This window comes from Lissotriton helveticus, chromosome 5_1, assembly GCF_964261635.1.
Source record: "Lissotriton helveticus chromosome 5_1, aLisHel1.1, whole genome shotgun sequence".
Classification (NCBI taxonomy): Eukaryota; Metazoa; Chordata; class Amphibia; order Caudata; family Salamandridae; genus Lissotriton; species Lissotriton helveticus.
The window spans coordinates 140,133,233-140,147,327 of NC_136065.1; the positions used below are offsets into that span (position 1 = coordinate 140,133,233).

General features: G+C 43.7%; 1 protein-coding gene across 3 annotated transcripts in view; it reads right to left on the minus strand.

The window, feature by feature from the left end:
* Positions 1-1,817: 1,817 nt before the first annotated feature.
* LOC144753023 (uncharacterized) overlaps positions 1,818-14,095 on the minus strand; it is a 102,886-nt gene continuing 90,608 nt past the window's right edge. For 2 of the 3 annotated variants that reach the window (XM_078640826.1, XM_078640828.1), the window contains one exon: positions 1,818-3,399. In XM_078640826.1, coding sequence (XP_078496952.1) covers positions 3,229-3,399 — 171 coding nt within the window. In that variant the 3' untranslated portion in view covers positions 1,818-3,228. The remainder of the gene's footprint in view (positions 3,400-14,095) is intronic. The other variant, XM_078640827.1, reaches the window with a different exon arrangement.

Sequence of the window (14,095 nt, forward strand, 5' to 3'; positions counted from 1 at the left end):
TGTTACTTCTCTAAATTCCGCAAAAATGGGGTCATTAGGACATGATACCTCTGACTTATTATGTTTATCCAAATTTGAGTGCGCCCCATTATCAAAGGTGGTAAAAATTTGCTCAACTTTATTTTGAAAATGCTGGATTAGATGGTTGTAAAAAGCCTGCGAGTGGTTGCTCCTTTCTCTAATTGGGGACATAGACAGTTTGGTCACCACTCGAAAGAGTTCTTTGGAGGAGTTTTCTGCCTCCTTAATTTCCTTTGAGAAGTAAGTAGCTTTTTCCGAAAGTATCAACTTTTTATAGCCTACTATTAGTAGTTTGTATTTCCACAGTTCTTGTTCACTATAATTACTTCTCCAACAACGCTCCTGTCTTCGACACTCTTGTTTTTTTGTCTAAGAGTGTTGGTGAACCAGGGAGCGGATGGAGTATTCCTATAACCTGTGGACTTTTTTGAGGGGAGCTAAGAGATTGGCCGTATTGTTGAGCCATTCATTAAAATTAACAGATGCTAGTTCAGGTTCTTGTGGACCCTTCGTAGATGTTTGGGTAAGCTGATCGTTAAGCTGGTTGCGGTCAACCTGCTTTCAGTTTTGATATAATCCTGTTGATTTGTTAGGTTGGCTGGGTTTGACCTTGACTGGGTTCCCAAGCTCAAATATGATAGCACTATGATCGGTCCAGCACTGTGGTTGAATTTGCTTAATCCTAAATGCATTATGGTTAGAGAAAATCCCATCCAGCGTATGGCCGGCCTAGTGAGTAGGGCATTTGACCCTTTGATTTAGTCCAGCAAGTGTCACAGTATCAATCAGTGCAGTGGTATTGACATCTGTATCATAATAATCCACATTTGTAAAGTACCCGTAAGGGTCTCTAGGCGCTAGGGGCCGTTGGGAAGATTAAGCAAGCTATTACCCAGAATCACATGGTGCTGGGCTAATCTGCCGCCAGTGCCGGGGATCAAACCGTGATCCCCAGATTCCGGAGACAGTCGCCCTAGCCGCGGCAAGATGATAATTAGAATCACCAAGTATAGTGAAGTTATTTTCCAGTGCACAGGTTTCCAGCAGTGCATTAAAAGAGGCAAGGAACACATTTTTCTTTTCCCCTGGAGGACAATAGATTAGTATTCCTTTAAAAGAGATACAATTGGCAATTTTAAAACTAAAAGACAATAGCTCACAGTTTGTCGAGGGAATAGCCTCAAATGCCACCCTTTGTATGCTTTCTGTCATGTCTGAAGACGGAATAGCCTGGAGGCACCGCTGAGCAAAAGTCTGGCCCTGATGCCTGATCAGCCCAAGTTTCAGTTCCAGGCACTGAGCATCAATTAGCTCGGTAATGTCTAATTTATGTTTGTGAACTGATCTGACATTACACATGGGCAAGTCTCATGTGAAATGTGTTTGCGTCAGTCTTACATCTGCCATGAGGCAGGCGTAAGATATTGACAAATTTGCGTCCTAGAAGTGACGCAGTGCAATCTCATAGATTAAAATGTGTCACTTCTACGAGGCTTACTTGCGTCAGAACGCCCCACCCTGCATACATTATACCTGGCGCAATAAGACCTTCTAGAGTCACAGGGTTTGGATTTTTTACCCCTCAGCACTAAGGAATTAGTCAATGTGCCAAACTGAATCAGAACTCCAGGTGGACAGCAACCAAATACACAAACACAACCCACTGAGAGATGACTACATGTGAAGTGTTCCTGGTAACGATCAGTCCCATAAGATGTGTGTGGGATAAGTAGTGGACAACCAATCCCTTTTTTGTGACAGAATAACACACTTAAAAAGCACTAGGAGACAGAATATGTATTTAAAATGTTAATTTTAAAATCCTCACCAAGTGCATATGATATTAATTGTAACCACTCAGAAAACAAACAGAAATGCAGCAACAAAATTGCATATGTAATATGAAGGGTTGTTGAATTTTATAGACTTAACACCCTCTTTGTGCTTTTTCTAGGCGCTATGCTAGATCTAGCAGATTAGTAAATAAACTTTCCATTTTTGAGTTTCAGAAGGGGTGCGCCTTGGCATACATGTTTTCAGAAAAATAAATCTTCATTGTTCTGTCTGCAGAGCAAGTCCGCTATTGTGGTAAAAAGTTGAGAATAAACACAAAGCCCTGAGTCGCCTGTGAATGCTACCCATCACACAGTAACCTTCAAGTGGAGTCGGTGCAGAAATCGTGTCTCTTGTCCGATATCCCTGGAGCGAAGATCCTTCACAACCTCTTATGCGGTATGTGAGGTTTCTATATGGTTTTGTCAAAGAACTTGTTGAAAAATATTAAAGTGAGCATTAAACAAAGTTTAGCTGGAGAGGGTGTTGAAGATAGACAAGGCTTAGCCAGAGAGTTTGTCGAAAATTTTTAGAGTACATTTTATACAAAAGTGCACTTGCAGACACTGCTGAATTGTTTTGCTATATTCTTTTCTGAAAGATGACAAGGACCACTAATCTTCTAGAAATTATGTGCGTTAGTAATGCTTATTTTTTTACATGCTCAAGCGAAGATGTTTAACCTCAGCAAGTGTATTTGCATAAACTTGAATATCACCAGTGTATGACACATTTGTAACACGGAAAAACATACTATGAAGTTATATTTAAGGGAATCACAATTATTCACTTGTGCATTATGTGAACAAACACATTTAATTTTGAAATGAAAGATCTCTGTATTAGAAAAAAACATGATATATACAACAATTCCCTCCATCACAGTATTATTTTTTGCAGTAGACACCGTAAGTGCAACACTATGACCAGATGTGGGTCCCCGGCTCACTGTGCAACAGGGCTCAAGCTGCACCTCAGTGATGAGTCCTATGTAGACTGGAATCAGTCCGTTGCTCCGCGTGTTCTCGTTCGGAGGGTTCCTGAGCGGGCAGTTCGGGCTGGGTTGTTCCTACTGGTGCAGGACCTAGACTGATCTGCATACGGCTGGTTTCCATCTAGAGCAGCATAACGGGGTGGAAAAACGACAAACTAGGAAGTGACCTCAAGTGATTATCAGAGGTGGAGATAAATTAAGCATTCCATCCATCACCTTGTTATTTGTTGCAGTAGACTCTAAGATAATGTAGAACCAATATTCTTTCGTTAAATTGCCATTGGTCGCAACAGTCTCCACTCATTGGCAGCTGCTTCCACAAACCTTTCATCGCGGTTAGTTGTAATGCACCCTTGTGCAGAACCAACGCAGGAACAGCCTCATGTCTCCAACAGCTCAGCCCCTCGTGCCGGTTGACTGGTGAGTAGGGAGGAGTCTGAACAAATATGATGAGGTAGAGCCACTGAAACACTCTGATGAGCAGCCTGACCTGGTGGGCTGGGAGGTTCACCTGGGTGCAGCTGCAGATCTGTTGAGTTTTCCTGGATGGTCTGTTTGAAAGGGAAAGATAAGTTGTAATCCACATTGTGCCCACAACATCTACTGAAAACTTCTGAAATTTCAGCAGGTCAGACATTGGACAACATAATGTAATACTCTAGAACAATCTGCTTTCAATGTGATCCATAACTTTGCAGGCGTGCTAGAAGGTAAGCCGTAGCACGGCTTCGAAGAGAAAGCAAGAGTGACATCTATGTGGCATGTTTGGAGTCTATTGGTTGGTGTAAGCGAGAGGATGAGACATGAGCGGTCTAACACGAGAACCTAGAATCTCACTGCATGATCTGGATAATGAAAACTGTGCAGTGCTGTAAAATCAGTTGCATGTTGTAAACCCTCTGAAGACCTGGTGCAGCACTTAAACTGAGGTCCAGGGACCACAGGAGGTCCGCGACTACTTTACAAATTAAATACTAAAAGACTAATAAAGTGAATACAAAAAAGGAAGCAAAATGTAGGATGAAAATGTTAAAACGTTCTGTACATTTTAAGGAATTTGAATATTGAGGCAAAAAATTAAGTTGGTGTCCACAGATTGATTTCTGTGAATGGTGTGAATGCATCAGGCTATAGTACAGAGATGGGTGACCTCACTTGAGCTTAGAATGACTCAATGTTCCCATTAAAATGAACAATGTGTTTTTTTTTATATTTGTTTGTGAATTACAATATTTCATCATTTGTTGATTTGTTTGATGAATGCTTGTTTTTGTATTTTTGTGTATTGTGTTTAAGTGGAGAAGTGTGGCTCAATGGTTAGAGCAGCAGACCCTGATGTAGAGGTCTAGTCCGGGACCAGGGTTCAATTCCCCGCCTCGGCGAGTTTTGGGCTCAAAATTCCACGGACCTGATAATTCTCGCCTCGGTGCCTGTTCCAATCATGGAATCCCACTCTGCAACTCTGGGCAATAGCTTGCTTAATCTCCACAACGGCCCCCACAACGCTAAGGATGCCTGGCCTCCACGTTGGGGGTGCCCAGGAGTGGACACCTCACAGGGAAAGCCAGGATGGGTTCCACAGCGGTATTCGTACAAGCGCCTTGAGACCCTTGCGGGTGAGTAGTGCGCTATACAAGTATCAATTTACATTTTTACATTTAAGTTTCAATTAATCGAAATTGCTTAAGCCAGGGCCCCTGGCTTCCAGTAATGACTCAGTGGGGATCCCAGGGTTCCAATACTGATTTAATGGGATCCTCATATTTCAGTTATAATTAAGTGGGGATCCACCGGAGTCAAAAGGTTAAGAACTACTGCTGCTTGACCAAGGCAAGGAAGCAGTGTGAATGCGCCCTGTCGGCCATTTGACAGGCAACAGGACGGGGCAGCCAGACCATCCTCACAAACTGGACCATTGTCTAGGAAACCAAATTTGATTTTAGAAAAACATGAAAGAGGCATTTTTGGCATGGTCCACCTAATGTGGCAGTTGCCACCAGCTAATCTAGGGCAGCTCCTAACAACAGGACAAGTACTTGTTCAAACTGTAAAAGTCCAAAGCATCACCGGGGCCTTGGACCTCCAGCATGGGGAGGTAAAGGAGGGCTTAACTGTGAAAGAAAGATGCAGCCAACTTTGAGAGGCTCTCCTAATTCTGTGATGTCAACTGAACAAGGCATGAAGAATGCCCTTCTGCAAGTTAGAACAAGTTTGCAGGGGTTTGAAAGGATATTAATACAGAAAGAGTGGAGTTACATGCTGGGGCAGGAATGTATGTCCCCCAATGATGGACCACATGATGGTCTGGCCCTCATCCAAAGAGCTGTTGAGACCACTGTTGTGTCTAGTCTACCTCCTAGAGGAAGGAGACTTGCTCTCAGTCAAGTGTTTTGAGACTTCTTGCCAGCCAGGAGATGCCGCACATCCGTCCAGGCTGGGTATCCTGCCTTGCTTCATGACTGGAGGTCACTTCCCACGAGGAGAGGGTGTTCACTGCCTAAATGTCTAATGTGTCTATCAATACCCATTTAGATCTACTCTGTTTTTCTCCAGGTGTAAGTTAAATCTACCTACATTTCCTAAAGAGTACCAGTTTATCCTAACTCTACACATTCAGAACCTCCACAGTGCAGACCTTCTGAGGCCCAGAGCTCAGGTAAATGTCAAACTTCAAATGTAACTATTTTTCTTCAAATTGAAATTAGTTTCCTTTGTGGCACATACCATTGCCAGGTCTTTCCCACATTTTCATCACCACTTCAGTCCGGGCCACACAGTGCTGCTCTTGAAGTACACAGAGCTGTGGGAAAGGCAATCTAGTGTTTGTGAATGCCCACAAGAGTCTTGTATTGGTGTTTACAGTATTCACATTCCACAGTCCACAGACATTCCCCTCCTCTGCTTGACACCTACAACTGCAGGAAAATCTGCACAGTGAAAGTGTTATGTTATTGTTTTTGTATAGCGCATGGCTGCCCTACCAAAGGGGCTTCCGAGCGCTGACATCAAACAAACAGAGGATCAAGGAGAGTCGCAGAAAAGGGAAGCAGATTATTTAGGAAAGAGATATGTCTTTATAGCCTTTCGGAATGACACATGATTTTGGATGCTTCTGATGCTCACAGGGAGGGAATTCCAGAGTTTAGGAGCAAGAACACGAAATGAGCGCCATCCTGACCTGGCTCTCTTAACCCGAAGAACACACGCCAGGTGCAGACCAGTAGAGCGCAGCTGGCGGGTGGGTGCGTAGGGCATGAGAAGAGCGGCTAAAATATTGGGGGATTGGGCGTTCAGGATTCTATGGGAAAAACAGTGAGTTCTGAAGTTGATTTGTTTCTCCACCAGAAGCCAGTGTAGTCTGCTAATGAAGTTTGAAACAGAGCAGGTCCTTGGCAGGCCGAAGAGCATCTGGACGGCAGCGTTTTGTGCCCTTTGAAGGCAATGTATCTCTGCTCTATAGGCCCCTAGGTACAAAGAGCTTGCGTAGTCCAGCCTAGATAGTACAGTGGCCTGGATAATAACCTGTATGTTAGCTTCGAAAAAAAAACAGCAGATGTTTAAGACCGCATAGGAGCCCGAAGCACACTCCAGCTACCGCCTCTGTTTGAGCCTGGAATGTCAATGCAGAGTCGACCCATAGGCCCAGGTTTTTAACCGTGTGGGGGCAGGTGGTAGGCCTAGGGGTGGAGGGCCACAGAGCTCACTCCACAGATGAGTGTTTTTGCCCACCAAAAGGATCTCAGATTTGCTGGCATTCAATTGAAGACATTTAGATGTCATCCAGTCCCAATAGCTGTTAAATCATCTTTAAATTTGAGCGCGTCTTGTGTGGAGTTGTCAGATAACGCAACCACTAACTGTGTGTCACCCGCATAGGAGAACGCATTTAGGCCCCTGTCCTTAGCGACTGCTGCCAGGGGTTGAATGAAGATATTAAATAGAGTAGGGCTCAAAGCAGAGCCTTGAGGAAACCCTTGGCGCTCAGCGTGCGTCTGAGAACAGAAGGGGGTGGAGGCAATCACTTGGAAGGATCTCTCAGATAGAAAGGAGAAGAACCAACCCAGGGCAGAGTGACTGATGCCAATATCTTCTAAGCGTGCAAAAGGATCTGATGGGATACAGTATCAAATGCAGTGCTCAGGTCCAGAAGAATCAGTGCTGAGGGTCGTCCGGCATCCAGAGGACTCGTGTTGGTGTTCTGTAACAGCCAAAAGGGCAGTTTCAGTGCTGTGTCGTGGACGGAAGCCATTTTGAGAGGGGTCGAGCAGGTTGTTGGCTTCTACAAAAGTGGTGAGAATTGAGTTGATATAAGCTTCGGTAACCTTAGATACCAGAGGGAGGAGAAAGATAGGGTGAATATTCTCTGGCTTGGAATAATCCAAAGTGGGTTTTTTGCGTAGTGGAATCACCTTAGCGGGTTTCCAGGCAATGGGGACTACAGCAAAGGCCATAGACAGATTTATGAGCTCACAGAATGGGGGGGGGGGGGAAGAGGGGGGGAGCTGAGTTAGGAATTTCTGAAACTGATCGGGTTTGAGGGGATCCGCTGGGGATTCAGATTTAAGTTTATTGCAAATGGTGCACATGTGGGCACGTGACAGTGCTTGTAGGCATACCCTATGAAAGGATTGCTCCACAATGTCGGGTAGGCTGTGAAAACTCTACTTGCTATAGTGCTTGGTAGAGTAAAAAAACAAGGTATCCGATAAGAAAACTACTTACAGGGAGTTGGAGAACTACCAGTAGTTACTGTGTGCAGCCAGGCCTACTAAATTAGAAGCTTTAGCTTCTTGGAATTTAATACAGAGTGTATATTTGAGACAACAATGTGTGTACTATTTTCAGAACGACCTAATATTTGGAGAACAATGACTCAAATAATTTCCAGATTGTATGTAAAGCAGATATTTGAGTGATACATCATGTGGCCTTGTGGACATATTATTACCTTGTGAAAGGAAGACAAGCCACACTGAGTTGAAGTGGACTTCCTTTATTCACGTCCAGACACCAGCTCTCCCGGCAGCAACTGCCGTCCCAGGAGTTCCACGTACCACAGCACTGCACACTTCACGAGCGCGCTCGTGGAGACAGCATTAAAGAGACAGTGCATCCCAACACATCCCCCTTCCCTCAATTGATTACAATAAACAAAAATGAATAATCACAACTAACCCACCCCCTCCCTAAAATAAATAAAATACATGTTTGATTAAATGATTAATAACTTAAGCAGAAACAACTTCATGACTGAACTAAGATGTATGACTAATGACTGTTTAGTAAGTGACAAAATCTCGAAATTTCCCAGGAACTACTTTGCACCTGGTAGAACATCGTTTAGCAATTGTACCATTTGGCTCAGCATTAGGGTTAGAAGCAGGCAAAACCCGAGGACTGGTACTAGGAGACATTAAACTTGAGTCAGAGGTGGACAAATTACTAGACTTTAAACCAAATTTGCTCTTTATAAACTCCACCTTATGCTTAGGAACAATAGAAACACGAGATTTGTTCCAAATTTTACCATTCTCCAGAATTACTACATGGTCCTTAACTTCCTTGACCAGGACAGGAGGGGAAAAACGAGCCAAACCTTTATGCAAAAGTACAGGTTTCCTGATCCTCACCCAGTCCCCCGCTCGCACTGGAGATGACCTGAAACTACTCTGAGCATACTTAGCTTGAGTACATGCTCTAATATCCGCTACCCTGCCTAGCTTGACTACATCAACGTCTTTCCTTGACATCCAATCCTTGTTCAATTCCGAACCTGCTACTCTACCTCTGAGTAAGGTAAAAGGTGAGACACCCGTGCTAGAATTGGGGGTAACCCTCAACGCCCACAACATGTCGGAAATTACTTCCCTCCAATTCAAACCATTGATGTTGGCTAATTGTAACTGATCCTTGATCACACGGTTCAACCGTTCAACTAATCCATTACTTGAAGGATGATACAAAGAGGTGAGAATGTGCTTGATCCCATGGAACTTAAAAAAACTTTCCATTTCGCTCGACACCAATTGAGTGTCATTATCAGACACTAACTCTTCTGGCCAACCTTCCCGCAAAAAAATGTCTTTGAAGAAATTAATAACAGTAGCAGCATTCATGCACTCAACAAATTTAATCTCCGGCCACTTTGACATGTAATCAATCAAAACTAGTGCATACTTCGGAGTCGCTCCAAGATTGTAGAATGGACCAGCCACATCAAACGCCAACTTATGCCAAGGTAATTCCTTAACTTGTATAGGAGTCACAGGAGAAGGACTAGTAACTTGGGACTTATCACTAAGAACACAAGCACTACAATCACGAACACAGTGCTCGATCGCCTTGTCCACTCCAGGCCACCAAAAATCTTCACGTACCCTTCTTTTCATTGCACGAATGCCCAAGTGACCAACATGAGCCAAATCCAAAACCTTTTTACAAAGAGCATCCGGAACTACTAATAAACCACCCCTACGTAAAACACCATCAATTAAGGATAGCTCATCACAAATCCTCCTGAAAGGTACTAAATCTGAAGGCAAGGACTTGTCGTCGGGCCAACCATTGATCAAGTAATCCATTACACAGCACAAATTCCTATCTTCAGATACAGCCAACTTCCAATCAGTCTCTGACAGCGTAATGCCAGCATCAGATATAGGACTCACCGCACACACCATTTCTAAATCCTCACCACTGTGCTCCAAATTATCATGAGGGAGAGGCAACCTGGACAAACAATCAGCCACATTGTTCCTTATCCCCGGGACATATTCTAAATGATAATCAAATTCATTAAGTCTGTATTGCCATTTAGCAATGCGAGGAGAAGCCCTCCCGCCACCTTTAGTAGTGAAGAGATCAACAAGAGGCTTGTGGTCAGTCTTGAGTATGATGTGATTTCCCCAAAGAAAATTCCTGAAATGTTGTACACCCCACCATAAAGCCAACGCCTCTTTTTCAATGGTTGAATATGTGCTTTCTGCTCCACGTAGAGTTCTGGAGGCAAAAGCAATAACCTCTACATTACCATCCAACCTTTTCTGAGACAACACTGCCCCAAGACCCACATTACTGGCATCGGTAATTACAATACATTGGTCATTGATATTGAAAAGTTTGAGGGGACGTGCTTGTACAATTGCATTTTTCAGTAATGTAAAATCATTAGCACATTCTTGTGACCAATCATACTTGACATTTTTCTTTAGCAAATTCCTTAAAGACACAGTCCTGTCAGAAAAATTTCGAACAAACTTGGCGTAATATTCAACTAGTCCCAAAAAGGAACGCAACTGATCCTTGTTCGATGGTTCTGGTGCATTTTGAATGGCGTCTAACAATTTCATTTTGGGTTCTACTCCCTTGGCTGAGATGTGGTGACCCAAATAATCCACACTATCCCTGAGAAATTTGCACTTGTCTTTTCTTAATGTTAAACCAAATTTTCTTAAAATTTCTAAAACCGTTCTTACCCTGTTGTTATGTTCATCTACAGACTTCCCATAAATGAGAATGTCATCCTGAAAGAAGACGACTCCCGCAGTATTTTTGAAAAGATTTCCCATAAGGCGTTGAAAAACTGCGGAAGCCGACGCCAGTACGAATGGCATTCTCAAATAACGGAATGCACCCTCCGGAGTCACAAAAGACGTAAGATGTCTTGAATCCTTGCTCAACACCACTTGGTGATATGCTGAAAAGATGTCTAGGGTGGTAAAATACTTGGCACCTTCCAATGTGGATAGCATCTCATTAATGTTAGGTAATGGTTGCCGATCAACCCAAATGCAAGCATTCAAATCACGCAAATCCACACACATCCTAAGGGACTTGTCCGCCTTACGCGCTAAAACTACGGGAGACAACCATTCTGACGCCTCAATCGGTTCAATCACACCCAAAAGACGCAATCTCTCCAGTTCGTTCTTTAATTCATTTCGCATGCTCAGTGGTACTTTGCGAACTTTGTGTGCCACCGCTTTAGCTCCCTCTTTCAAAATAATTTGGTGCTGAAAACCCTTGAGTTTACCCAATTTGTCGCAAAAAACTTCCGGAAATTCATGCACCCATTCGCCATTACAGGAAACACTCAGGGAATGCACAGGCTCAATATCAGGTAAAGAGGCATAATATTGCTTAGCCTCGCGTCTAGACAAAACCATATCTTCATGGTTAGGATCAAGGATCATACTAAGCTCACCTTGTTCGTGCCAACCTAGCAAATTTGTGCCGTCTTTGACAACATAAATAATGGAAGATATAACGTCACCTTTAAACTCGAGCTCACCTCTAAATTTTCCTAATACTTCCACTCTTTTGCCCCCATAAGCAAACATTTTAATGAAAGACTGAGACAAAAGAATATTTCCTAACATGTCTAAGTCCTTAACGTTTACTATGGAAAAAGGAGAACCAGAATCCGCTAGAAATTTGATACATACACCATTCACACTAACGGAACAAATTGGGGATTTTCTTCTTCGAGATCCATCTATAGATGCTATCTCAACAACTCCATTTGCATCTATGGGAGAAGAAGACAACATTAATAACTCATAGCGCTCATCTTCATCATCAACATACAGACGTTCATCAATGCTTTTCACCATGTGTGAAGATCCTTTCTGCACACTAGTGGCCTTGCACAAACGTGCCAGATGACCCTTTTTGCCACACTTGAAACAAGATTGGTTAATTGCAAAGCAAAATTTAAAGTTTCCTAAATGAGATCTACTACCACAGCGATAACAAGACAATCCTTGTACATCATTCCTGGGCCTGTTGGCAGGCGCTGGAGAACGAAAGGCATTGGGATTCGATGTCCTGCGTTCAGAAGTTTTGACTGCTGCTTTAGTGGTGATGACATTGATGTCAGAAGATTCGGCTGGAGTCACAACAGTTGATGCAGGAGTACTCATTTCTTTTAAACAGAACTGAGAATGTTCGACAGATTTGGCTAAAGTCAACGCAGTCTCCAAATCAGGGTCACCAGAAGATAAAAGTTTTTCACGCACCTTCTTGTCATTAGTGCGCTCAATGAGTTGATCTCTGATAATTTCATCCCTAAAGTCCCTGTAGTTGCAATTGACTGCCAGAATCCTCAAAGCAGCAACGAAATCATCGATGGACTCTCCAGGCATCTGCGCACGTTGCAAAAACTTATGACGTTCCAAGACAATATTTCGTTTGGGACTAAATCTTTTGTCCAGAGTTTTGACAAGAGAAGCATATTCATCTAAAACTTGTGCATCACCATCATCACTCGAAATTGATATCCTCACTTCTTCAAGAGGTAAGGTTTCTAGAATGGACCTTCCTTCAGGCCCCAAATTGTATACTAATAGCGCTTTCTTTTTTTTAGAAGTGAAAGTATCGCCATCAATGGCTTCAATGTAGGCGTCAAATGTAGATTTCCATTGCTTCCAGGGCATAGGTGGAGGCCCTGAAGACTGTAAAAAGGGAGGTGGCGAGGCTACCTTTTCCATTTGCGTGGGGAGCTGCTGCCACAAAATTCCTATTGAGAAAAATTGCAGACCCCTAAAAATTTCTTTGCCCTTTTTTTTTTTAAATGTGCTCTTGGAAATATTCACCTGCTTCAATAGATTAATTGTTATCTTTTTTTTTTTTTTTTTAAGATAGTCCTTGATAAATTGTTACAGATCTTCAGCTGTGCTTTATGATGTCATAGTGCCCAAATTCTGAAATGTGCCCAGGATGGTGATCAAAACGTCACAATGCACTCAGGAACAACCAGCATGTGCTGAGAATTCTCGCGCGCGTCACAAAGAACATGCAGGTGCTAACGCGCATCAGAATTTCAGAGAAATGACAGATCGCGCATTGAGCTCGAGCGGGAGCAGGGGCGTCCGCTTGCCGTTTTAAATTATGCAGGTTCGCGCAAGCGATAACTTGTCAGGGCAAATAGGCAGCAGGAAGCAGAGAATAATTAAAGTCTTTGAATGACTCACAGTCCAAGGCTACACTGTTGCCGTGTGGAAGCCGTGCCGCTTTTCTTTTCTTTTCTTTGAAGTCTTTTCCGACGCTTCAGATGAGCGCGGACCTGCTCCGTGAACACACAGCAACACTGGGAAGAAGCGAGGCGCTGGACATCGTCGCCAGTGAAAGGAAGACAAGCCACACTGAGTTGAAATGGACTTCCTTTATTCACGTCCAGACACCAGCCCTCCCGGCAGCAACTGCCGTCCCAGGAGTTCCACGTACCACAGCACTGCACACTTCACGAGCGCGCTCGTGGAGACAGCATTAAAGAGACAGTGCATCCCAACACCTTGGTGTCAGGGATTGCAGCAATGGCTACCGTGCATTGCCCATGTAGAGGCATTCCAAGTTACCAGTTTACATGACTGCTGGCAACCCTGCCAGATGCACTGAGGTGATCACTGCTATTGATCATGCCTATGTTGGCCACTAATGCAATCTTGTCTGCTGTGGACACTATCACAACACTAATACTATTAATGGCATGGGATGATTTCCATTGAATATAAGTAGCAATTTCAGAGTTGAGGTTGGAGATCCCAGCATCCTAGCATTTCTACCTGTGAGTTATGTGAAGAGCGGGACTAATTGCCCCCGAAACTTCACTTTGGTGAGTTGACTTTCTTTGTAGGACTAAAGAGCACATTCCCCTTTCCAAGGGAGCTGTAGGTAACTGCTTCTATTGCCTCTAACAGGATTTTTCTGTCCCCTACTAGTTTAGTTTGATTGGAGTGGGGTCTGTATACTCCTGACGCAGGTGAGATACAAATCAAAAAACAGATATTTCATTTCCCAGTAACCAACCAGGTGAGTACCAGTCATGCAAGGTATGACTCCAGAGGACATCAAGAGCCTGATGTACAGTCACACTGTGCACCCTCACTGGGTGTGCTTGGTGCACCCCAGAATCATGCACTACGTTACACAAACAATCTGCAAACTTACAAAAAGCTGGACAGAGCGCCGCAGTTACGGACAGAGCAGTGGTTCAGACCATCTCGTTGTTTGCCCACTTGCCTGTCTTTAGGGGCACGGCTAGATCCAACTGATGTAAAAGACAATAGCATAGTTTGAACTGGCACTCTACAGCCCTGACCTGCACCTGTCTAAGGGGGGGGGGGGGGGGGGGGGGGCAGACCTAGCACTTTTCATGTGTGAGGTTGTGATTTTCATTCATATAGGTTTGAATCAAGTCTGTGTAGATGAACATGTTCTCCCAGACCCACTGCATTCTCCAATACAGGA